The sequence below is a fragment of the Antennarius striatus genome, chromosome 23 (assembly GCF_040054535.1).
Source record: "Antennarius striatus isolate MH-2024 chromosome 23, ASM4005453v1, whole genome shotgun sequence".
NCBI classification, from domain to species: Eukaryota; Metazoa; Chordata; class Actinopteri; order Lophiiformes; family Antennariidae; genus Antennarius; species Antennarius striatus.
This window is the reverse complement of record NC_090798.1, coordinates 12192478-12218095: the sequence shown is the minus strand read 5'-3', so window position 1 is coordinate 12218095 and position 25618 is coordinate 12192478. Positions and strand designations below refer to the sequence as shown.

Sequence of the window (25618 nt, the reverse complement as noted above, 5' to 3'; positions counted from 1 at the left end):
ATTTACATTCTACATCCTTGGTATCTATGGTTACGCTTCCTGCAGTCATCGGGATGGCGGTCAATAAATCAGACCAAACTAAACTCAACATTTAACATTTCTCCTTCTGATTTGTTATGAAACAAACTGAAACTAGTAGAAAATGAAATGTCCCCGCTGAGTCACCGCTCGGGGAAATCAATTAATTTAGTCATACGGAGGTGCTAGGGTTATTTATTGCCTGTCAGCACGAGCTGCTGCTTCAATTTAACTTCTCGCTGCAGAAAGAACAGAGACGCTACAGAGGACATTTAAAGAGCATTAACATTATTTATGCAAATGAAGTGCATTCCTTAAAAAAAAAAATACATCGACACTTCATTTTTATTTCTAATGGGCTTCTGTAAGACACCAGTGACACCAACATTCCGGCAAATCTGTGAATCATATACATATATATCATCACATATATACCATATAATCGTTTATACAGTATATATATATGACACATACTATATACTGTATATAACATATATTTCTATATTTATTATGACATTTTATATATATATATATATATATATATATATATATATATATATATATATATATATAATAATGATTTTAGCCACTTTCTGCATCTGTTTTGACTCCAGACTGAATGACATTGTAAGTATTGCCGTTGACGCAACAACGCAGTAAACAAGATAATTACTTTTATCATTTAAGTTACTTTTTGCCAGATTCGAAACCTCAACTTTGTGCATTTAAAAACAATACTTTTCGTAAAACATCTAAAATGCTTTAAACACACTGATTTTGTACAAACAAAACTGAACAGCGTACAGAGCATTCCTACATATCTGGAGTACTCCAATCATTCAAAGTCACTTTTTAACTTTAAAGTTGCGAAAAACTTATGAGAATAACAGCGACTCCACCGACTGGAGACTCTGAAATGCTAATCGGATAACTGTGAGCATTTTAAACTTTCATAATAGAGACATTAATGGAAACAGCATACAGTACTTTAGCATCATACCGGTGTTCAGGGCTCGTTGAGAAGCAAGAAGTATTCTCTCAAACAAAACAGAATCACCCCCCCCTCCTCCATCAATCCATCATCATACCCCTTTATGGAGTCGGCTTAAAAAGGCTTTTATCCTCACAAGCTAAATCATAATCGGCGTTCTAATAGCGGCAAAATGACACTGATAAATACCCACCCATCACGATCAACACCGCCACTTTAGAGTCGTTATATCCCTTTCAACTTAAATGGACATTTTACACTTGAATTCATCAATGAGAGCAAAGATACCTGCGACTAAACACATCAAGGGCGCCACGTTTAGCACCCCCCACCCCCCAATCCCTCATTCCTCCCTTGAAATAACCCTTTTAAATGCAAATACCCAGGAGACAACAGGCCTCTTAGGGTTCCTTTATTGACTCCTTCAGGAGGGGGGAAGGGGGGGGGGGAGTGATAGCTGTTGGGCTCTGCATGTAATTGCACACAAAATGCATTCTTACAGGTTATGTATGAACAAAGCAGCTCCGGCTTAAATTCAAGGCACAAACAATGCAAAGTGAAAGGAAACTACTAATTATCACAACTGTGCGGCGACGCTTCCTACAGTTATTTCTGTGGGTGAAATGAGCTTGATGGTCTGATTATCTCACATTTACATCATATCTTCTTCCCTCATCTTTTTTCTGTGTCGCCTTGGGAAGCATTTTACAACAAATACCCACCACATGGTTTCTGCTTCTCCATCAAACTACAGCCTGCCAAGTCAAACAGGTGTTCAGAGAAAAAACACAGCAGATGTGTCTTTTGTGTGTGACGGTACTTCCTGACACCTACTTCTATCTGCATCTTTTGTGAGACTCAAAGAGATCCTGCATAACCAATTTCTTCTGTAACTGTATTTCTGAATAGCATCATTAAAAAGAGAAGTCTACTTTCATGCTGCCTTGATTTTTTTGTGTGTGTAATGTGAGCAAATAAATCATCTCTCGCTCTCCTCTGCTCAGATTGAACTAAGTACTAAGTGGGTTGATGAGTGAACACTGCCATCTAGTGGCCACAAGGAGAAATACACTTAAAAGGACAGTCAAAAGAAATAAAATACAGATTTTGTGTTTTTAATTGCTACTAACATGTTTGTCGAACCAATCCAATATGGATTAATAACGCAAATGGTCACATGGAGAAAACAACCATCAACAAAATGTTCACCTGTGAGCCAAACTGTTTCAATTCTGAACCATTGAAGTCCTACAAAAATAACTACAACGCGTTAAACATTTTTTGCTAGACCGAGGTTTTTCCCACCGCTTGCTTTCATCAGGGCTTTGATCGCCCTCGCCCTCATTTCCAGCTCCAGGAGCTCCAGCTGTTGGAGTGACGGCTGAGACGCCACAGGTGAGCGGCTTGAAGCTGGCGCGCCCTGAGCAGATGAGGCGACGTCTGCGGTCTGCGCAGTCGCGCTGGGCGCGTCCTCCGTTACCTGTTCGCTCGAAGTCAAAGGAAAGGATAAAATCTCGCTGACGCTTTTGTCTATGTCACTTTGGATGTCTGCTTCCTTCGGTTTCCTCGCCTGAGACTGAATGGGAGGCACAGGATTCGCCGGGTCAGGGTTTGAGCCGGGGTCGCCGCCGCTTGTCCTGCTCCTCTCGGTTACCTTCACTGCCCCGTCTGCAGGTTTTACCGGCTGTTCCTCTTTCGGTCCCTCGATGTCGCTATCATAGGCTTCTGCGTTTATGCTTAAAACGTCATTCTCTTCGCTCGAACCACCGCCTTCTGTGAAGAAAACAACACTGATGTAAGATTCTCTTTTCCATGGCCTCCCGTCAGTCTTTATTGGAGGGCTAACAGACGCTCTCCGGTACGTTACATGTTCATTACCTTGCCTGAGATCCTCTGTTTTTGCAGCTTCTTTTGCACATAAGGTAGAATCTGCTTTATTGTCTTGCCTTGATGTGGGAAAAATTATATAAACACATTAAGATGGAGAAAACACTGAAGCTTCACTTTGAATTTTTCTCTAAATGAATGAAAACCGATTGAAAGTTCACTCACTGGCTTCTAAACGTGTCCTCTGTGTTTTTGTTGCTATTTCCAGACGTGACGTCCTCCCCTAAACACAAATAATAACTTTTTCCCTCTAATACTAGTTTGTTTTGAGTGTTCACAGATCTGAATTCTTACCTGCTAAGATCTGAATGAGACTTTTTTCTGACATGGGTTCCAGCTGCTCCCAGCACAGCCTTTTTATTTCTTCTAAACTGCAGCCCTATGAAAGATAATGTGTGTCATTTAGTGGCGTCACGATAAATCCATACACCTTGGAAGAGTGGCCCGTGAACTCTTTTGTGAACACATCCTTACCTTCAGTTCATCTGGTAGCATCTTCTGCAGCTTTTTGTCACCCAGTACGTGGTAGCACTGGTCCAGCATCTCCCGCTTGTTGGTGAGATAAGCAGTGATGGGCTGGAACGGAAGGCTGAGGTCAAGACCACCGTCTTCAATGTCGCTGCCGATCCGATCCAGCTCGGGGTCTGCCAGATCATCTTTGATGTCCTGCTAAAGGAAATCCCGTTGTTATGGAAACATGATGGCCAGAGGGCTTGAATAAGTGTGATTAAAATATTAAAATCAAACCTTTTAAAGATTCTAATTTTAATACTTTTAAAAAGATAATACCGGAAATTAAAAATATAATTTTCAGGTCATGTGCAGTAAATAAAATGCATAGGTCAAAATTACAATTGTTTGACAATGCTGGACACAGTTTAGATCTAAAAAAGCTAGCTAGGTTTTTGTAGCCTAACTTTAAAAACATCTACCGTCTTAAGAAAATGTTATTAGTCAAAATAAATAAAGATAAATAAAGAAGCTATATTTTAAATACGCTTCCTGTGAAGTCTGAATTTGTGGAAAAAGAAGAAAACAATAACTGATGTGAAAACCTGTGTGCTCGTAATGACCTCAAGCATTCTTCGTCGCATATCGAAAGGCTTCTTTTACTACTAGATTAATGATGAATTTTATTTTCCACATTATGTTAATATTTTAATTCAGTCCAAGCAGCTCCGTGTATAAACAAAACAAGAGCCTGTTAGCATGACGCTAGCTAGCACGTAACGCTAACTTCGTAAACTCACAGCCAAACTGGATTCGCCGCTTCTTCGTTTGTTGCTGTCGCTTCGGTCTTCAGATTGAAAGTGTTTTCTCTTCCTTTCCGAAGAATTTAACTTCTTTTTGAGCATTGTCGGCGATAATAGAACTATCTTTATCCGAGAAAGCCGTTTGTTTACTAGCCGAGACTGACTGTCGCGAGGAGATGGCGTCATCAACAAAGGACGACTCCTTCAGCTGTCAGCGACGAACGCCTTTTCTCTACTCCCACCTGGCGGGCGGGAGTGTTTCTGCACATCCACCTGCTGTAAATACAGACGCTGCAGAATATTTCACAGACGCTATTAAAACACTTTTTCTTTAATTTTCCAACCGATTTAGCCATTTTATGGAACCCCACCTCATATAACTTACGATACGATAATAGTTTTAAAATAAGTCAAGGTTGATTTTAAGATTATTTACTCCCATGTATATTAAATTAACATTTTAAGACTGTACTATAATTATACATCTTCTTTTATGACAGCAACAAAGCCACACATCATATTTTCCTTGCAGCAAAAATACAGAATTGTCTGTATTTTTCTTGAAACTCCCTCAGATAGTGAGAAATGTCATTCCTACAACCTCCAAAGCTATTGATGGAAGTGCAAATACATTCAAACTGCATCCCATCATTATTTTACACTTCAAAGCTGACTCGGATTACGCCTGACAGTCAATCACGGGTTCCCTCCCTGTATCTCACAAGGTCTTGCCATCTCGCAATTTCCATCCGCCTCACTGTATCATCAAATGCTGTGCATCGGATTCATTACGGCACAACCTTCCAAACCTACCACTGCTGCTCATTTACATTATTCAGGTTTTTTTAATGTTTAAATTTAGAACAGAACTCTTTTGGTGATGCCAAATGTTGGTGTTTAATGGAAAAGGAATATTTTGTCACAATAATGGCCCATCTGTCAAATGTTTGCAGAAATTAGGCCCTGCAGGAAATTACACAACACCGAATCAACGACTGAATTATGACAGAGATACATTAAAAATACAAACATTCGTGCTATTTACTCATGCAACAAAGATGAATCGAAGGCACACAGTATTTGATATGTACATCTATGTGATCCTTATTTCCATTTTACATGAACACATAATGTAATGCCTGGAGATGGATGATGTGCATCTCCAGGCAAGGAAGTGCATTTTTTTAAATTTCAAATGAATGCAGTACATCATTATAATCCATAAATTAGGAAGGAGCAAAATTCTACCCTAAAAACTCATTGATTTCACTTAAAGCAGAGGAAAAAAAATCTTTTTCGGGACAGGATAAATTCTGACCGAGACAAAACCCTGCAGCTTCCCTCGGCGTGCCCTCTTTATGACCACCCAGGTACCCATGCATTTTCTTTAGTTGGACCCAGACACAGGTTGCAAGGTGGTGACGACACAAGCAGGCTGTAAATCACTCTAATTGGCTTCCCCCGCCTCTTCCTGAAATAAGGCGGGAGCCAATACGTCGACTGCCCAGGCGCCATGGCGACAGCTGTCTCCCGCGTAATGCAGGTTGTTATCCTGATGCCATCTGCCAGATTATGCAGGGTATATGGTGGGAGGCGTGCATCGATCACAATCACGTCACAACACGCTTTTCCTTGCAACATCTGCTCCCATGTGTCTGGATATCACCTCGTTAAAAGGGCAATGATGAAGCTGGCACTGATGATGGCGACGGTGCATTTGGGAGCCATGAAAAGGATCAGGGGAAAAAACAAGAGTAATATGAATACCGGGGTCTGTAAATTCTGAGGGGTTAAAATCGAAGTGTGTTGCAGAGTCTCCAGACGCTTCTATTCACCAGAGGAACATCGTCAGGTTCTTCAGTTAGAGGTCACTCATAGTAACGGTGATTAATCGGTTGTTAAGGTGCCGTTGTCTCATCAGGAGAATGTGAATCAGCTTCTGTTTAGTCACACAATGCATGGGAAATGATGAATCACAAGAAAAAAGTCCAGTTGCAATTTTTTGTCTAGTGGCGGATTGGAAAAAGAAGAAGGAAACAATACAAATTAACACTAAGAAAAACAACTAAATGAAATCAGTTATTTTAACGCCTTTAAATTGCTCACAATGGCACAATGTTCATAATATTCCTTGTCAGCGTTAATTCTGCATGAAATTTGCACTTATATCCAATCCACATCCCATTTTTACAATAATCTTTGATTGCATTCAAGTTCTCATGCCTCGAAAAAAGTGTTGATAATGCCACTGAGAACAACCTAACTAATAACCCACAAGACTAATCCAAAACCTGCTGATTAGTTTAATAATATAACAATCTGCAAACACAACCCCGGAAGCCAATTATCATTTTCACGGAAAATCAGTGTTGATTTAACTTGCAGCACAGAAATGTACGCGATTTCAGAGCTCAGATCAATTCACGCTGATGGTACTCGCTCATCTGAGTGCTCCTGGTAGTTCTGAACACCTTGGAAAGTCTTTGTGCCAACAGACAACTCTGCAATCAACACTTATTAGTGATGTGTGAAATAACAAGTTTTCTGTCAGCTGAGACTGGTGCGTATTTTACTTTATTTCCCTTGAAACATACCTTAGTGCAAGTTTTTGCCCAAATTAAGCTGTGTTTTATGGCTTATTCCTCTCCCCTCCCCAATCAATCCTCCTAAACATGACAAAATACCAGTCGCTATAGCGACATGAGGTCACAGCAGCTTGTTGAGCAGGCAGGTGATTAGCTTTCAGATTGGAAAACTATTCATTGATGCTCATGTTGCAGGATGGGGGGGGGGGGGGGGAGAGAATGCTGCCTGTTCTTTCATCACCAAATAGCCTTCAGGTTTTGATTTGTTTTCCAGTCCAGAAAAGCATAAATGACCCTGGATCAGTATTTGTTCTGTTTCTGGGAGCCCATTATTCTCCAAGCATTTACTCTCATGTAGAATACTAGCAGCAGCACAGCTCTCTGCTACCGTGTGTGGGTTCTTTAAACGGAGAAACTGAAATAATAAGTTCTTGAGCCAGATGCTTGCTTTGAGTCTCTGGTTTCACTAGGCGACCAGGCTGACCTTGTCCAGGGAGAGATGGAGCGATCAGTCCAACGCAAAACACTTGGGTGGTTAGTTCTCTCTCTCCTCTGGCCCCATTTCCCTGAAACACCCCTTCTGCCTCCGTCTGAACCGACTAAAACCACTGCATAAGCCGATACCGCCTGCTCATTTTAAAGGGTTTACTTGACATTGAAATCAGAATCCACGCAAACCTCAAAGGCCATTGAAAAGTTGCCTTTCCGCTACCTACATATTAATTTAACGAGGTATAGTAGTGGACCAAGGGCACACCGAGTGCCTGGCAACAATGTTTTCAATTCACCGACCAACCCAACAATCATCCCATGATGATAAGGACGATTTAACGAAACCACGTCCGAGGCTACTCAACAACATCTCATCTCTGCCGTGAGAGTCCTTCGATGGACTATTGACATTGAGGAGCCTTAATATGGTGTCACCAGTCCAAAGATGAGGCCGTAGAGATAATGGCCGATCTCTGAATGGTTTGGAGAGTGGCCTAAGAGCCACAGTAACTCAACAAAAGTGAAATAGTACAGAAAAAAAAAATGTCTGCAAGGATACAGCTGGTGTCCGTTCAGCCTTCTTAAGTGGATGCTTCCATCTAAGTACGCCTCCAGTGACCTCGACCCTCATCCGAGATACAGGTTTGGTCCGGAAGCTTCAGTTTACCCTTCGCTGGGATGGCGATTGTCCCCAACTGAATTCAATTAGTGGATCAATCGTCCTAAGTTATAGGATTGGAATCACTTTGTTCCTTTTATTTCTTTGGCTCTTCCACACATTTGTTAAGGACCTAGATTCTAGTTTGTGGCTCACAAAATGATTGCACTTGGGGGAAACGGTGAGACGGTGGAGATCTGGTTGCCTGGTTCGCGCAATGATAACGAGGTAACTCGACTTCATAAAGGAGACTGCGATAAATCTGTTTGCTTGCATATATGAGGCTAAAGAGGCTGTGGAGCATTAAAAAGATTAAACGGCTGGGAATTACCCCGCGATGAGCGCATAAATTATTTACAGTGCTGGCTAAATATTTACAGTTAGAGTGTTAAGTTATCCTCTCAAAAAAAAAACCAATTAATCACATTGCATTAAATATTTAATAACGGCAGTAAAGAACTAATCGCTTTGTTTTTTGGCTCAGGATCCCTATAAAGCGACCCCCCCCCCATCCCATTCAGGCCGGCGTTAACTCAAGTATCAATTGTTCTCATTTGAGCAGCAGCTTTTCTCCACGGCTGCTTGTTAGAGGGTTTTGCAAAAACAAGGCTGCGCTCACACAGTCGTCGCCTTGAGTAATGAAAGTCAGAGATGTCTATTAAAAATCTATTCATCCCTTCGCCTCCACTTCCAGCAGGCTTGCGAGAACAGCCGTCATCGGTGAGCGAAGGCGCTTTGAATGAGCCGTTTGGATCGAGCCAGTCGGTTTATATTATGGCAGAGATGTCTTTTGAAACATTCATGAGCCCGTTGAGGTTTGAATCAGAGACGTTAGAGTGAAGTGAGAGCACTGCCTCATCGGAAAGAGACAAATGCCTCCGAATGCCCAGGGATCGTCGTGATGTCAAAAATTTGTCAAGCAAAAACGGCCTGGAGAACACTGGAGGAGGTTGTTGGAGTAAATGTGGAGGATACCGCTTCGATTTGTCGTTTATGGACAAAGCACGATCGGAAAAATGAGTGAAGAGGAAGTATAGAGCGGTAGGTATTCACAAGGGCTGGAACTAATTTTTAATTCCTTCCTCCATAGAGAAAATACGTACATTCTTAGAGAATATTTGTCTTAAATATGCAGTTTATCCATGGATAATATATTTATATACTTATAAAACACAAGTCTTTCTTCACAGCTGGTGTGCATTTCACACAAACTCATATTCATATTTTCGCTGTCGCTGCAGTAGAGCAAAAAGCCCACGCTCCTTTAAGCCTTCATGTTCAGATAAATAGAAAGATAAAAAGTTTATTTCTTCGTAGAGAAATAACAGCGGAAGTGGGATGAACTCGAAAACTTTTTCATGTGCGATCTTTGACGTAGAGGAGCAGCAGGGAGAAAAGTGAAGCGAGGAAGAAGGAGACCTCGCCATATGCGAGCCCCGGCCGAGAAGGAGTAATGAACTTTGAAGCATTGATGGAGCACGACCAGCAGATTCCCAGGAGCTCCGCGTGAGTTCCAGTCAGACCGAGGCCGACTGTTGGGTCGAAGATGAAGACCAGACACAGGATGAGGTTTGGCTCTCCTCTCACCTTTTGTTCGGTAATTGAGGGCTAGAACTGGGAAGAGAACTGACAGGCTCTTGGACCCCAAGGATCAGCCCTTTGATTCCCAGAATCTTTTTGCGCCCTCAGTCTGGGCGGGGCTAATACATTTTCTCATTCAGTGGTCAATACGATCCAACAGCACAGCGACACGCCTTCAACACGAACCATTAATGACCTTTAATCATTTTGTTGCCGTCACCTGCACCTCCTTATCAACACTCAATTACGTAAGTTTATCAACCTCTTCGGTCTTTGCGCATCCATCAGCCACCACCACCACCACCAGAAGGAAAATGTGTAAAATTAGCATGCTAAGCTAAATTAGTGCAGTTTATTGAGATTTTCAATAGAAAAACCTCAATTGTGCACACAGGTGAGTTAGATATTTACTTACCCCAACAAATTGTGCTGTACTTAGCGCTTAGCAACGGGGAAGCATGGCACCGATTAGCAAGATTAGCATTATAAGTAGCATGCTGTATTTAGCCAGGAAGTTCAATGCCTTTAATTGGAACTTATGCTTAAATATTTCATTAAAAAAATGAAATCAGTAATTCAAATACTACATGTTTATTTCAGGGCTAAAAATATGTAACTCCAGTAACTATGACTGCATAGCAAGCAAGAGAAGTGATGCTGTCATGTTTCAACAACCAACCTATGGATGGACGGAACAAATGAATGAAAAAGAAGGCACAAAATAATTCTCTGTAAGTAAAGTTTGACGTGTCCTAAGGTAGCTTTGAAGGGACAAGCGTCTGCAGCAACCTCTAAGTATGACTGACAGCTGCCAAGCCTGATATATTAGTACTATTCCCAGCTGTCAGAAGGATATTTGCAGTCCCTTAAGCCTCGGATTCATCTACGACTAATTTTTTTTGGAGCAATCTCTCTCCTGTACTCTTAAAGAGGGTCTTCAAATCAGGTCATGGAATTTATATAGAAAGCAAATCACATTGACATTCCTTTAAATATTTGTCAATTCATAGAAATTTCTATGAAAAGGAAAAGATATTTCCTCAGAACCCCCATCATATCTCCATAGATGGCACTGTTTCATAGCAGAAGACACAGGTACGCTCTGTGTTACCCAGAAACAATGATGCAGCAGCAACTTGAACACACCATGATGTCATTGTGTGACAAACGTGGAGCTGACATGCCCACGGTCCCCCAGACGGGGGTTGTTTGAACACATCCAAAATAAAGAAAAATATTTGAACGTCTTTATTTTAGCTGTATCTAAATGGCTTGTGTGCACGCTAAACATACGTCCTGATCTCCAGAGAGAAATCTCTCCGTGTCCAGACTTTCTAGGTGGACCACAATAATTATTATTATTCTCCTGTGAGGCCCCGTAAAAAAAAAATAAAAAAAAAAGACAGAAAAAAAGAAAGAAGATGAAGCGACTGCTCAGGAGTCTGGACAGTGTCTCAACTAAAATGTCTTTTGTGAGTCTCAAGCGTGTATTTAAGCCCCTCTAATAACATCAAACTTCAGTGCATCAGGCTCGATTGAATTCTGATTGCACACAATGTCTGCAGAACGATTTTAATCATGCTGTAATCGATTTATCAGTGCGTTCTGACTCATGGCAGAAAGACAGCACCTGAAAAGAGATTGGTTTGATCTGCTCAGTATTCCTAAACATGATATATTTAGCATATTGTCCTAGCTTTAGCTACCTCAGCTATACCCTCATGCAGCATGAAAAATGCTATAAACTGCATGTGGTAATGACTTGCACAAACATTTGCATTTTGCTGTGTGACCCCATAAAAGCAAGCTGTATTTATATTCACCTGCTGTCTGCATGGAATTCAAAACGAACTTTATTTGTCACTGTAGCATGAACAGTTGGTGCTTTTCGGTAGAAAAGTGAAAAATTAGCACAAAGCAAATGATCATCAGCGTAAAATCATATCAGATTTTAATTAGGGCTGGTCTGAGGATCAATGGATGCACTATTATAACTCACGGGGTAACTTTAGAGGTGAACGGTGTCGGTGTTCTCCGTGTGAAACGTTCAGGCGCCCTTGAGCAACACGTTTCTTTGGAGCGCGACGACAGCAGGAAGCTGTTTGATCCGGGTAGAGCAGGGCGCCGGGGCTGAAGGAGATTGCATGCCGAGCAAAATTTAACAGGATATGTTAAGGTTATAAACACACACACACACATACACACACACACCCACACACACAGGACAATATCAAATAGGCCCGGCTTTGGCTCACAATATGATTGACTGTCATGCACTGTCAATAAGACGCCCTTCAGCTCTTTGGTTGGAGGAACAAAAAAGCCTCCAGTGAACAGACTGATGACTGATTACGCCTGACAGTAGCGTTTCAAAAGCAACCCGCCTCCTAAATATGACAACGCAAAGCATTAGGTGTGGGCCGCTGCAATCCCCAAACTACTTTCAACTTCAACCGAGTGCTGCAAAACTACAAAATGCAATACATCACTGATGCTTTAACTATTGATGTTCTCCTGTCACCGGCCCGCTGTGTACCCTCGTCATCCATCACAAGTTCGTACCTGTCTCTTCTCTTTCTCCTTACACCTGTACTCTTTACAAATGAGCTCCCATGATGCCGCCTGTCTATCTGGCAGATATCAGCCGTTTCATGCTATTCCTCGCGGCGGAGCAGAAGTGTTTGCTCGGATAAAGCGGCTCCGTACCTGGACACAATGGTCGGATCGATACCCGGAGTGGACATGAATGCAGATCATGAATTAGCCTCGCCCAAGAATGTGAAAGATTGAAGGGAAACAATGATCATGAAGTGCAGAAACACTCGAATTGCATGATTGCAAAGCAAAAACGACCAAAGATGTATCTATGGATGTGACTACATGTGTTTTTCTGCAGCCAATGAAAGCTTTAATCTACCAGAGCGACCAATTAGAAGGTCCGCCCGTCACCAAGTGAAGAATGCAAGCGCCTCCTGGCAGGACGCCCCCTGTGGTTTATGGTCCACCTTCCTCGTTTCCACACACAGAAATGAGGCCAATTCTTGAATTTGAGTGAAAGTTGTGGTTTGTGCGGCGCGCCATCACATCTGTTATGGATTCATCTTCTTTGGTATTCCAAAGCATTCCATGCTGCACTTTGGTTCTTGATGGGATCGCTCGCTGGTAAGATTTTTCTCCCAACAAAACACGTGTCGGTCGGGATATTCCGTGATCCATCCCAGTTTATTTCAGGACAGCAATCCTGTGGAGACATTCACTGATAAATTAGGTTGATGGGATCATTATTCCTGTTCATAGCCACCATTAAAGATGTATAAAAGTGATGAAGAACACGGTCAGAGTCGCCACATCTTACTGGGTTTTGAATCTTGGTCTTCCAATTCCTCTGAAATGACTTTGGGTATTATTAAATTGGTGTCTAAAGTAATTAATTCACAAAACAGTCTTCCTTGGCTCCTAAAAATGGGTTATAATTCCTTTCCAGGAATTAAAAATAGGGATATAAACTCTTCAAATTTTGAGATCAACCTTTTAGCTTGAATTTAGGAGATAATCTACATTTGTGAGTCAATATGAAGTTTGGGATTACCGAAAATCCTAAATTACCTAAATAAATAAAAAGAACTGATTTGTTTGACGATCTGAAAATAGTTTTAAAAGCACTTGTCATGAATTCTTTGAGGTGCCTGAAAACTGTCAGCATTTCTCTGCAAAACCAACCGACTAATTTGTTTGATCACGACTGTTTTGGTGCAGATCAGTCGTTTCTGTCGAGGATAAAAAACACAGACGTCCTGGAATGATGGAATTTGTCATGTGACACGCTTCCAACTTTGGCCGGAGAAATGTTTTTGGACATGTATTATTTCCTGACTGTAGATGTATATTCTTAAATGACGTCTGACTGTTTATCCCACAATGCATTGCTTTAGAAAGTAGTGTGTTGCCTCTGATAGAGCACAAACCTTGGACAACAACCCATTGTTAGCCGCGAAGCAGCTGGGCGTGGCCTGACCCCTCCGACACGGCGGATCAGGCTTTGATAAAGCGACCTAACCTCTGTCCCCGTGTCCTACACCGCTTGGCACGACCCGCTCATTAGCAAGGTCCGAGGGTCCAACCCTGCCATCTGTCCCAAGGCCAAGGTTCAGAGGGCCCCCCGCTGTGGCCCTTTACACTCTCCGTGGCCCTCCCAGCTGAGAAGCCAAGAAGCAGAAGGTGACATTCCAACTTTCTGTCTCTCTCGCTCGACTCCAGTCTGCTCCGGTTTGAGGTTTATTCTGAGAAAGCTGGGATCCAAAAGGGGCGCCGTCACCGCCGCCGCCGCTGAATGCAGAATGAGACAAAGAGTTTGGTGCGTTTGTTTACAACGCGGAGCAGGAACAGGGGAGAGTGCATCTGCATTAAACTCTAAAAATGGTCTGCATCTGTCTTTGAACGCCTCGCTGCGTATCTGTGTGTGTGTGTGTGTGTGTGTGTGTGTGTGTGCATTCACTGCATGCACACATTTCCCTCATAGCCATGGGCAGAGTACACACATTCCAAAAATCTCCTTTTGTTGCACATAAAAAGGTTCCTCCAGGGGGCGCTGATGCTAAAAAGAGATGCATTAGCGCCTAGCTTAACCCAAACTGCAATCACCAATTTCTGGAGTGAAGCTTTCGATATCCCAGCAGGAAAAAAACTGGAATGATCAGATTTCCATTTGTATACACACACATCCTGAATGTTCAACGTAAAAGGAGATAAAACAGTGACTCTACAGTCTTAGTTCTGACCTGAACCACTAGAGGCCACTGTCAGAGCATCTGACGTGTTGCTCACCATCACGGTTGGACATTTCATCAAATCCATTTTAATTCCAGCAGCAATTACCAGAAATATACAAAAGCCTGCCGTCAGACTGCTGCCACACAGCGAGTCTAATTTGTTGTCTAATTCTGTTCTTCTTCTCGTAACAAACATTCACGGTGTCTGCTTTATTATTTATGACATCTTCCACAGGAACATAAAGGAAGCCTCTCCTTCTAAGGCATCCCGGCCAGACTGGCGGCAGGATGTGATGATTTGGGGCGTGCTGCGGCGCCGTTACGCGGCGGAGGCGAAGAAATAAAACATTGTATTAATGTTGTGTTGCGAACGACTCCACCTTTCATGCCTCTCCGGTGAGCCACCCCTTTCTCTTTTCTGGCTCCACTGTTTTCTCTCTGGTGACAAACTCTGGCTCCAAAGTCTTATAGCCGATGTGAAGTTTCTATAGCAACCCCGTTGCCAGCATGAGCTCATCCATTAATTCCCCCATAGGCTGTCTGACAAAGAGAGAAAAACAAACACAAAAAAAAAAGAAGAAGACCGGGCACCAGGTTGACTTTGCGGGGGTGATGTTCCTTTGGACTCAACTCCTGGTCGGTCCTGGTTCGATCTGTTGATGCCTGCCGCTGTTGATCTTCAAAAAATGGCGTCCCGCTGATGCTTGGCAATCATTTCAGCAAAATTATACACATGTCATCAAAATCACAAGGTGATTGAGAAATTGTTTGTTGAAAAAGCCACATCGGTCGTCACACCTCCTGCGAAGTTCACGGAGGAGACGAGTTCGGATCCAGAGGCCAGGGCACAACCTGCCTCGTTAATGTCTCCCCGACAGCGGGGGATGCTTAATGCGGTTGGAACGTACATAACCATCGCATTGATGGGCCATCGGGGGGGTTCCTCTCACAGCTGGAAACCCGGCAGCCTCACGGCTCCGGCTGTGGCTCCAGAGGTGGAAATGTCAATCACGTGACCTTGGACCCACGTTTACCACCAAACTTGGCCCAGCATCACTCCCGCAGTAAAAAAAACAAACAACTAATGATGCTCCTCTGCTTCAGTTCATAAAAACTTTGAGCATCTTCCGACGGACCAACCAATGAGACGCGAGAAAAACAAGACATTGAAAAGATGTTTTGAAGAGTCCCTAGCAAAGCTGCCAGTGTGCCGATAACCTTCCAATAAACTCCCCAAGGAACAGTCGGACTTTTGGATTTGTAGGACATTTAGCTTAGCATGAAAATACACACATGGATACAGCTTTACATCATCCGTTATCTATCTATCTATCTATCTATCTATCTATCTATCTATCTATCTATCTATCTATCTATCTAGCTAGCTATCCATCCATCTTTTGGTGGTCACAAAATGCGATAACTGCTGCCTTCAGTCAGTGTTTTCCAGTTCTCCAAGTGTTTATACGGATTTAAACTAAGCTAAGTTAGTGCATAACTTTGACCATAGATCAAAGCTATGCACTAGCTATGATCGTACCTGAAGGGTCAAAGCTACGCACTAGTCAGGTACTACTTTCAGGGTACCCTGACCTACCCTTCGCAGGATGTTGCAGTATCTGACTGCCTTGTTTTTATTTTGTCTTTGGAGCATGGCTCTTGGTTCTTGTGTTCATGTTAAAAACAATACCAAGCTAATTTAAAATTCTGGAAATAAACAACTGTGGTACCTTAAATCATGCTCAGTACATACAAACTTGCATTTCCCATGGATATCTATGCAAAAATAAATATTTTTGAGAGACTGTCACTCAACACAAGTTATTAACCCAATAGAAATGTCAGATTTGAACAAAATTAGATGATTGTTTCTCGCAAACCTTTGAGAAAACTGAAAAACAGCCTTGTGTACATACACACATCTTGTAAAGGAAGAAGTAAGTGCTTTTAAAGGGTACAGCTGTCATAAAGTAAAGTTGAAAACGCTGTAAATCTTGAGAAGATTGGTTGCCAGATTGAAATGGTCCAATAATCCAAATTCAAAAGCAGACCAATATTTGTTGTGTTATTGATTTGTTCCTGCAGTTTATTTCTTTATTAGATTTCCCATTTTCTTGTAAATGGATGGGGGAGAAACATCAATTTGCCCGCTTATAAAAACTGACGTATTTACTTGTTTCCCCCCAAATATAGCCGGAACAAATATGATTTATTAGAGCTCAATTATTTTATCGACGTCTGTAGACATTTTAAAACATCAGCCGACCACAGATGCCGCCTGATTTCAGGTGGAGCAGCCAAACACTTACACAGACATTGATTTGCAGTTCTAATAAACAGCAGGTCTAAATGTTTGTGCAAAAGTTATTACTATCTGGTGCACTGAATGCTGGAAATACGAGATGCAATACTCTAAATTAAAATTTACTGTCCCCTATTTAACTAAGGAAATGTTGGGTAAGGAAAATAAATGTTTTCAGACCCTGACCTGAACCGGGCTCAAGTCAGAACTTTCAGCCTGTTTTGGATATTAGTGCCACCGTCCGGTCTTTTGCTTTGAGGTTCATTCAAAGTCGATGTATTATTACTGTGTACTCTACCTGTTTGTGAATGCGTGAGTCCTCTAATGTACGAGTCGCTGTCAAGGAAGAGCAATTAGTAAAAGCGGAGGTTCGGGAGGAGGCTAAGTTTACCATTCATCTCTGTGATTGTTCTCAGTCATAACCATCGCATGAAGTCCCCTGAATGTCGGCTGTATTTCTAGGTATCCGACTTCAGAGAGTGCTCTCTCCTCCGCCTGTGAGAAGGCCTAATATAATCATATCGAGCCATGACAGTACTTCAAACCCAGCGGAGCAGACAAGACCGAAATGGCATCAATAATAACATCCCGGCGCAAGGTTGGGGACGGTAAAGCTTCTTAAACTTTAAACGAAAGCCCGAACGCTTTCATCAGGAGCGCCGTTCGGACCGGTTCGGTCACGTCAGGTAAACGTTTTGACATTGTCACGATACGAACGGGGGAAGGGGAAGGTGTGACACCGTCATCTCAATTCCTTTTGATTAGGAATGGACCCGTCTCTCGGCTCGCCCGGCCACCTGTCAATCACATGTTCCGCCGCCACACGATGACCCTCATTACGCACAGCCGCCACATCGAACGGGGGCGAGTAGGGGTGCACGTACAGCCCCAAGCCGCCGCCGTTCTGCAAGCAGATTGCGTTGGAGGAGAGGCTAGACGCCCTCCCCTTGGAACCTCGCCGCCACGGTGGGTCTGACAGGGGAAATATGGCCACATAGTCGAGGGGGGGCAAACCTAATGGACTCCTTGCATCTGCTCCAGAATGTCATCCCAGATGTCCCCTTCTGTCCAGCAAGCGAAGGGGAAACGGGCAGGACTGAATAATCGCTCCGAGAGGCCACCGACAGGCGACCGGAGAGTCTCAAAAAGGACCAGGATGCAAATCATCGCAACAATTTTGTCGGCAATCATTTCTGGATGCAAAGTCAATCAGAAAGTGAACTCACCAAAGTTAAAACGATTTCTTATTGAAGATCGAAAACTGATTGATTTGACATTTCAGGTTGCGGCGCGAGTTAACAACTTTAGCCATTTTGTGTCATCTATTCATCTTCAGGGAAACTTTGTGAAAGTTTTAGCAGATAAATCACAGGACAAACACACACACAAAAAAAAGACATTTCCTGCATACAACCCACATATTTTCATGTTTTCTTCCTGTAAAGCAAACTGCCAGACGCCCCCACAATGTGCAGGTTGCACAGCAGACATTTTGACACGTCCTCGCAGGAAACTCAGGGGTGTATTAATGATTGCTGTATTCCACTTAGAGGAGGGTCCTGCTGTTGTTCACGCTGCTTTGCTGTCACCATCACCGACACACTGTTGTTAAGTCCACCTGTGTTTTTCCCTGTTGTGACGAGTCGAAATGTTTGCTGTGCCTACATCATTAAAAAAATATACAGTAAGGAACTGAATTAGCAAGCTAGCAAAAAGTTAGATGGGATCAATAAGGCTCTCCTAGGAAGGAATAGCTGGAAGGTGTTTAACATCAGAAGGTAGGTGATAAATGATGAATGTTGTCAATGTGCAAAGTTTAAAAAAGAAAGCCTGGCGGTGCTTTTGAAGCTCAATAGTGAGAACGTTTGTTTACTACGTGCAAAAACAAGTAAATGTAAAACTGACAAATCGTGGAGTTAGAGTTCTGTTGCATCCGCTGCCCAGACGCCTCGGTGCTGCTAGTGCGGTACTCCCAAAATTGTGCGACCACTGCTACTCGCAGCTCCCACAGGTTCCCGAACGCAACATTGTTACGGCTGCTCTGCCATTGGCTATTACCTAGCATCTTCCTGACGTCCCATTGGCTAGGAGGGACCTCTGTGTGGAGCTAGATAGGTGTCTATGCAGCGTCTTCCTCATTTGGCCCTCGACCCATGAGGTGTTCTGATAGTTTAACGTAAATATATTAACTTTTAGAGTATTCACTATGGACCCCAAGGAAGTGACATTTATGTCTGAATTTTGGGGTCTTGGAACGGATTAGGACATTTGCATGGATTACGCTTACTTACGAAATTTCTTCCAGAACCAATTAATTTCGTAAGTAGAGGTACCTCTGAACTGTGTTAATGAGGTACCATACTCTGGGACCTGTAACACTAGCCTGGCACAGAAAACAGGAAGTCACTGTCGCTGAGGTCTTCTTTTACTTATCTATGCCAAACTAGGCTAGGGCTAACATCCCTGAGCCTCAGTTGCTATTCTACATGTTATCTACAGAGTCATCATTCTTGATACCAATAGCATAGCCAAAGAAACTAGCGTAGCACGCTTTGGCTTTATTATACATTGTAATATCTGATTTTCAGTTGTAAATTTAAACCTAAACGCTAAATGAATATATGATGCAGCACGTTTGACATTAAGATAGTTGTCATGGAAACAGGTCAGTGGGATTATTTTCATCTTGATTCTGAGGGAATGTTGAACAAACAGCATTTCCTGAGTGATACATGAAAAAATATTCTACAATTGATTATTTATTTCTGTTTATAATAATAATAATGCTTTTTTTTAATGATTAATTTGACAGCTTTGAACCTCCTCATGAGATGTCAGGCTTCCGGCGATGTCGACTCACCCCTCCTGATGCCACCTGTATGTTTATTTTTAAACCACAGTTTGAATGCCGTACATTTCTCCCTCTACCTTTTCAAGCCGCCCCCGTCCTCAGAGATGCATCACCTCCTTCTCCTCCTCCTCCTCTTCCTCTCTGCTGTCTGAGTTCCAGTGATGTGGGACGACAAGGGGGCTCCAGCGCCGCAATCAAAGCTTCTGGAAACACAAACAGACATGGCAAGTCGAGCTCCGAACGCTGCTGCGTTCAGTGTTAGGTGACATCATTGATAAGTCAAGTGTTTCTCATGAACTGTCAGATAAGGACACGAACAACTTCATTGATAAGGAATTACTAAGAATCAATTACTATTGGCTCATCTCAACACGCAATTTTTAGGAGGCTTTTTCTTTATCTCGCTGGCGTTTCATTTTGGATGATGGAATCAAAAAGACATCACCGTCAGCTGTTAGCGCTGATGTCGCCGCGTGTCGCTCGATTAGAATATCGATGTAGAAGCCTGTCTTCAAACACTAACAAGGATGAAAGGGTAGCAGAATGAAGGGGTTATTAAAATATTAATCATTTAGTCACAAAAAAAAAAGCTGTATTCTGTGCCACAAAGCACAGACGTTGCCTTCAGGTCCCCCTCGCGGCGCACCAGCGGCTAATCGCGGCCTTTTAACACCGTGGACCAATTAGCCGAGGGGCCTCAGCTGCCGATCGCCCTCCATGTGGGAGGAGAGGTGGGGACGTGCAACCTGAAGACACGAGAAGAACAAAATCCAGCCACCCCAAGTCGTCTTCACATGAAGGCTAACTCCAAGTAAACTCAAATGGCTTTTACCTCCAGCCGTCTGCGTGGTTTCTATAAATACACCCGTCACTCAAGCTGTCAAGAACAAAAACCATCAAGCCTCCTCCTCTCTCCCACTTTCCGCCTCTCTCCGAAGCGTCGAGCTAAAACCGTGCCTTCAAACTTCACGTGACGGACTTCAGATGTGGTGAGACAACTCGCCGGGGTAACGAGAGGGTAGGTGCTGAATCCAGAAAGTCCGCACTCATCTCGTCCAAGACTTGCTGACTGGAGGGCTTTGCAGGAGGGGTTATAAGAGGAATTTGCCAAAATTTATTGAGTCTGCAAAGGCTCTCAAGCGAAAATTTGGTGTGGGCTGAGCAGACTGTGGACTGTACTCGCGAGGTTTTCTTCACGGTTCACTGCTCCGCAGATATAACCGTCAAAGACATCAGTTAACAGGCTTGTTCCTGAGTTTAGAACACAGTCTGGACAAAGGCTTTTGATTCCACATCTTAATAATAAGGAGATAATAACGGTGTTGCTCTGTCTGCATTTGATTAATCCATTATTGCCACCTTTCAACAAGAATAGAAAAATGAGATATCTCACTCTGTTTTCCCAGCGACAGAGATTGCGGAACAACCGCTGCACGGCAACAGCGGGGGTAGAACACAAAGATGGAAATGTTCTCTTTGACTAAAGCGGTTAAGCCGCCACCCCCCCCCCCCTTTGCTGATCGATTGGCCTGGCCTTTCTCCGGCGTGGCACACGCAGACCCGCTCATCGAAATGTGCATGTGGCACTCGGGAAATATTTGAAATCAAACTGACGTCTCAGTGTCAAGACACAAGGAAATACACTCCATTGGGGACTCGCGCGTTGACAGTTGGGTTTATCAATAGTGTTCATTCACATCCAGATAAACATATTTATTCGGTTTATTGATCTAGACCAGGTAGGATCGTCTTTGTAAAGTGGGTCTGGGGGAAACAGAAGCTACTGATGTACTGATGAAGTTGTGATCGTCTTTCAGTGCTGAATGTGTGTCATTTCATGCTCCCTGTTGGGAGACGGTTTAGCAAAGGATCGTCTTCAAGAAAATTTAACGTAATACAGTGGTACGTCTACTTACAAAGTTAAGTGGTTCTGGAAGAAATTACGTAGAGACGCGTTTTCCATGCAAATGCCCTAATCCGTTCCAAGCCCCCCAAAATTCAGACATAAATGTTTTATAAAGCATAAAAATGCATCAAAACATGTAACAAATACATGTTACAATTAGATTATTACACAATAGATGAGAGTTGTGCATAACGTAAAAAACAAAGTATAAAGAAATGACGGTCATTAACCTTTTAACTGCTGTCCTCATTGTTTTTTGCCCTCTTTGGTTCATGCCCTCTTGCCCCACCACGAACAACAGAGTGAATTCCAGTCCTCCTTCTGAACTTCTCCAACCACCCACACGATGCCTTAAACTCCTTAAACTTCCTTTCGTTTTAATAACGTGGTGATTGTAGATGCATTACGGCCATATTCTTTGGTGAGATCAACCAAACGCATCCCTTTTTCAGGCTTTTCTATCATCTCTTGCTTTGTTTGTACGGACAAAAAAACTCTTTTCTTCTTTTTTTTTCCTCTTTTCTCCGTCACTTTCTTGGGGTCCATAGTGAATACTCTAAAAGTTAATATATTTACGTAAAACTATCAGAATAACTCATGGGTCGAGGGCCGAATGAGGAGGACGCTGCATAGACACCGATCTAGCTACAAATAGAGGTCCCTCTTAGCCAATGGGATGCCAGGATGCTAGGTAATAGCCAATGGCAGAGCAGCTATAAGAATGTTACTAGAGGCATTGTTTTCCTGTTGAGGCGTTTCGTAAGTAGAACATTCGTACGTTGAGACATTCGTAAGTAGAGGTACCGCTGTATTAACCTGGAACATTGTTGCTCCTTGTGAGATCCTGTTGCGACAGCCTTTTTGAAGGTCAGTCATTTTGTGTATCCTGAACATTTTTTTTCCCTGATGCAGCCAAGAATTTGGGATGGTAAACACATGTATCTCTCTTTTTTCTTTTTTAAAGCTGACTGAGCTTATCTGTGAGTGCAGAGTGCTGATACTGTTAGTTTCTAAGCTATGGCGCCCCGTCCAGATCACTTTGTTTCTCCTGCTTGGTATTCCAGCAATGGTAAGGTCGGATCTCATGTGACAGAACGAAGGACAAAATATATATGTTTTAAAAACGATCCTCCATCTGAAGAGAAATGTGTTGGTTGGCATCGGGTTTGGGCAACGAGCTGCCGCCTGGTGTTTCATCAGGAATCCTGAGATTCAGGTGACTCTTCAGTAAATCTCTCCATCACAATGAAGCCCACGGTGCGTTATCCAGCGCTCAATGAAGCCTCGCTGATCAGTATACACCTGCAGGTGGCGGTGTGTGACGCATTAATCGCTTCTATTACGGCTTTATTTTTTAACCCCTAAACCTGGGCTGAAAAATAGTTCAACTCAAAGTCAAACTTTTTTTTTTTCTTACTATATCCTCTCAGAATCCTTGCTCAGCTAGTGTGTCCCACCAACTATGTTCCTGTTGGAATAAACACAGGCCACAACCCTCACGTAACCTATTTGTCTTCTAGCTTATTTACTGTACAACTTTAGGTTGCAGTTTGTTAACGGTGCTGCAGAATCGAGCATCTGTTCCTGCTCCCAGAACAAGTCCAGGCGTAGCTGCTGGGTCATAAAACCCTGTCAGAGTGAATAATGAGGCGGTCTCTGAGGCTGAGTCGATGCCAGACCAGGTAGATGACGTGCTGAGGGCAAAGCATGCTGGGAGCTGCGTGGTACTGCTGACAGGCTCAGCGGCACTTTGTCATTTTGCGGAGTTGTGTTATGCGTGAACTCTGTAGGGTCTGAGTTTTTAGAAGTTATCAGGGGGGAAGCTGAAACCCTTCATGATGTCAGATAAACACTGGGACCGGGTAGCGTCACCAGCGAGAAAACATATTACAAACCGCCAGGAGGCTTTTGGGAAAACAAGACTAGAGAGTCTGGGCTTTGAACCCCCTTCGGTTTTTCTTTCTCCTCATGTCGTTGCTTCCGACAACCTCGTCGGATCTCCCAGGATCTCTGCCGGACCATTTTACAATGAGGTTCCAAACTGCCAATGAGAACCTCCTTATTATTGGGCCTCTATTGTCAAAAGGGGGTCAGTAGTTGTTTTTTCCAGACCAAATTGGATAAAACCACATTTTTTTCAATCTATTGGTGAAAAAAAGACAAAAATGTACACGTACGTATCAGGTTACAGCTAACGGGAAAACGTCTCTTGGAGTAGAGTAGGTTAAGTTCTTCAATCGGAATGATGATCAAGTCGTCTCTTGTTGACTCCTCCGTGATTCATTTCAGATAATTACAATAAAAGAAAGTCCGAAAGTGACGGATGTAATGAATTGAGAAGGAAGGTAATTCACCACTGATTGCAGAGGGGACTTAAAGAAAACTACGTTATTAAAATGGGTATAATCTGTCAGTGTGTCAGACATTTAGTGCCTGGTGGTGGTGTGGCCCCACCCGTAGCATTTCAAAGACCAGCAGCGTTTTGGAGGCGACGGCCGGATGTGTAAAAAAAATCACTGGGAGATGGTGAGAAATGTTTCTGGAGTCGATCGCCGCAGGAGATCCTAAATGCACACCAATCAGAAGGGAATGGAGGCCCACACAGCCAACTCAAACCCCCCCCTGGAGAGGCAGGTGATTGTCGAAGAAGAAAAAGGCTTCTGGTGAAACCTAAAAAAGCCCCCAGGCTGAAAGAGTGACAATACCCCCCCGCCCACCCCCCCGGATCAGGGCCATTTCTGACTATACCTGGTGCAATTAAACCCGACGTGTCGTCACGATCCCCCGGTGCCCGGATGGGTCGGCCAGCCACTTCCTGTTTTTTTGTCCTCTGATTGAAACCGGGAGACGAAACCTGGAAGCTGTTGACACTCATTTCTGTGCAAAACATGCAAAACACAACGCAGGTAAAGCAGGAAACACTCCTCCTCCGAAAAATGTACCTTTTGTTTCTACCCCTTGTGCAAAATCCAGAAGACAACACCGAAGCCTGTTGAGATAAAGTTGTTTTCACTGAAACCTGATCAAATCAGTCTGCATCTAATCTTCTTCTGATCGACTAACCGATTAGTAATCCACGAGCGGTAAAGATGATTTCTTTAGATACCTGATGCCGGGGCGCTCAGTTGAAGAAGACAATTTGATTTGATGAGAACAGGTGGTTCCAATAACGTTATTGGGCGGGATGCTCTGGGACGTCGTGCAAAAAACGTCTTCCGTGCAAAGACTTTATAAAAGATTCTGAAGAAAACACTTTATTCTCCACCTTAAGTGCTTCTGATTGGTCCCAGTCGATTCATTTCGCCTTTGGTAAGAAGAGAAAGTTAAAGATGGTCGAACTCGATGGCAGTCGTAGATAAAAACGTACTTGAAGAACCTTTTCATACACGCTACAATTACGAAACCTATTCCAGTATTGATTCATCTTGTCAGAGTAATATTAACTTTAAAAATTCATACATCTGCTTAGAACTTTAATCTGAAATGAAAGTTTGTCAGCAGGAGTGTTTCAGGAAAATCAGATAAAAAGGATTAATTCAGTCTGTTTTATTCTGTATGTTATGATAATTTATTACGTGTACCCTCGAACAAGAAAACTAAACACGCAAATAAATTACTACTACTTAATTGTCAGATGATCACACCGAGTCACCGGCTCTGACTCGTTTGTCGAGACTCTCTAACGAAGACCTTAATTTAAAAAAATCATGCTGTGAAACAAGTTCTGATAACTGGAATGGGAATGTTGGAAAGAAATTGTCGTTTCTTGTTGACACATGAAGTTATTTAATGCTGAGCTTCGTGGGGCATTTGGGGCATTTGTGTTTTAGCATTCTACACACATCTTTTTGAGTCAATCAGATCGCATAAAAACACAATAATAGCTGCAACAGAAGAAAAAAAAAAGTTCGCCTGAAGTGTCTGGAGTTGTTTGACTGCAGTAAAATAAATAGACACGGATATAAATTACAGCCTATTCTCGACAGCCTGTAACAAGTACCCCCGGAGCAAGAACAGCAAACTTGGAGCACAAAAGGTGATTACAGTCTGAAAGGGTGGCGGCGGCTTTTCTGTAAAGCTCGCCTGTCGAGTAGATCATCGAATCCCCTCCGACTCCTGTAATTCTCCTGATTCGACCCACAATGCCTTTTATTATATTCTTGTTCTTGGCATTGAGATTGGCAAACTGTCAAGTCACAGCAAAGACTGGTGCATTTCAGGGCTTTTATGATGAGGGTAATGTGTTCTAGTGAACTTATTTATAAGCACAAGCTCGCTGACAATGACGCTGGGAATAAAAACGTTCTCGTAGTCTTCATATCGAA

General features: G+C 42.9%; 1 protein-coding gene across 4 annotated transcripts; it reads right to left on the bottom strand.

Moving 5' to 3' along the window:
* Nucleotides 1-609: 609 nt before the first annotated feature.
* On the bottom strand, nucleotides 610-4319 carry LOC137590588 (caspase activity and apoptosis inhibitor 1). Of its 4 annotated transcripts, none has more exons than XM_068308253.1 (6): nucleotides 4147-4319; nucleotides 3371-3565; nucleotides 3191-3275; nucleotides 3062-3119; nucleotides 2888-2955; nucleotides 610-2782 (listed from the first exon to the last, which is right to left on the bottom strand). In XM_068308253.1, the coding sequence occupies exons 1-6, from the start codon at nucleotides 4249-4251 to the stop codon at nucleotides 2280-2282; spliced, it is 1014 nt and encodes a 337-aa protein (XP_068164354.1). In that variant the 5' UTR covers nucleotides 4252-4319; the 3' UTR covers nucleotides 610-2279. The 4 variants fall into 4 exon arrangements, with proteins under 4 accessions (XP_068164354.1, XP_068164356.1, XP_068164355.1 ...); XM_068308255.1 differs by having other exon boundaries at nucleotides 610-2779; XM_068308254.1 differs by having other exon boundaries at nucleotides 3371-3562.
* Between the last annotated feature and the right edge of the window lie 21299 nt (nucleotides 4320-25618).

Excerpts from the sequence above, each read along its gene's own strand:
- LOC137590588 (XM_068308253.1), bottom strand. The coding sequence starts at position 4,251 with ATGCTCAAAAAGAAGTTAAATTCTTCGGAAAGGAAGAGAAAACACTTT. Across the intron at positions 3,276-3,370 it reads TGCTACCAGATGAACTGAAG|GGCTGCAGTTTAGAAGAAAT; the intron begins GTAAGGATGTGT and ends TATCTTTCATAG. Across the intron at positions 2,956-3,061 it reads GAGGACACGTTTAGAAGCCA|GCAAGACAATAAAGCAGATT; the intron begins GTGAGTGAACTT and ends TCCCACATCAAG.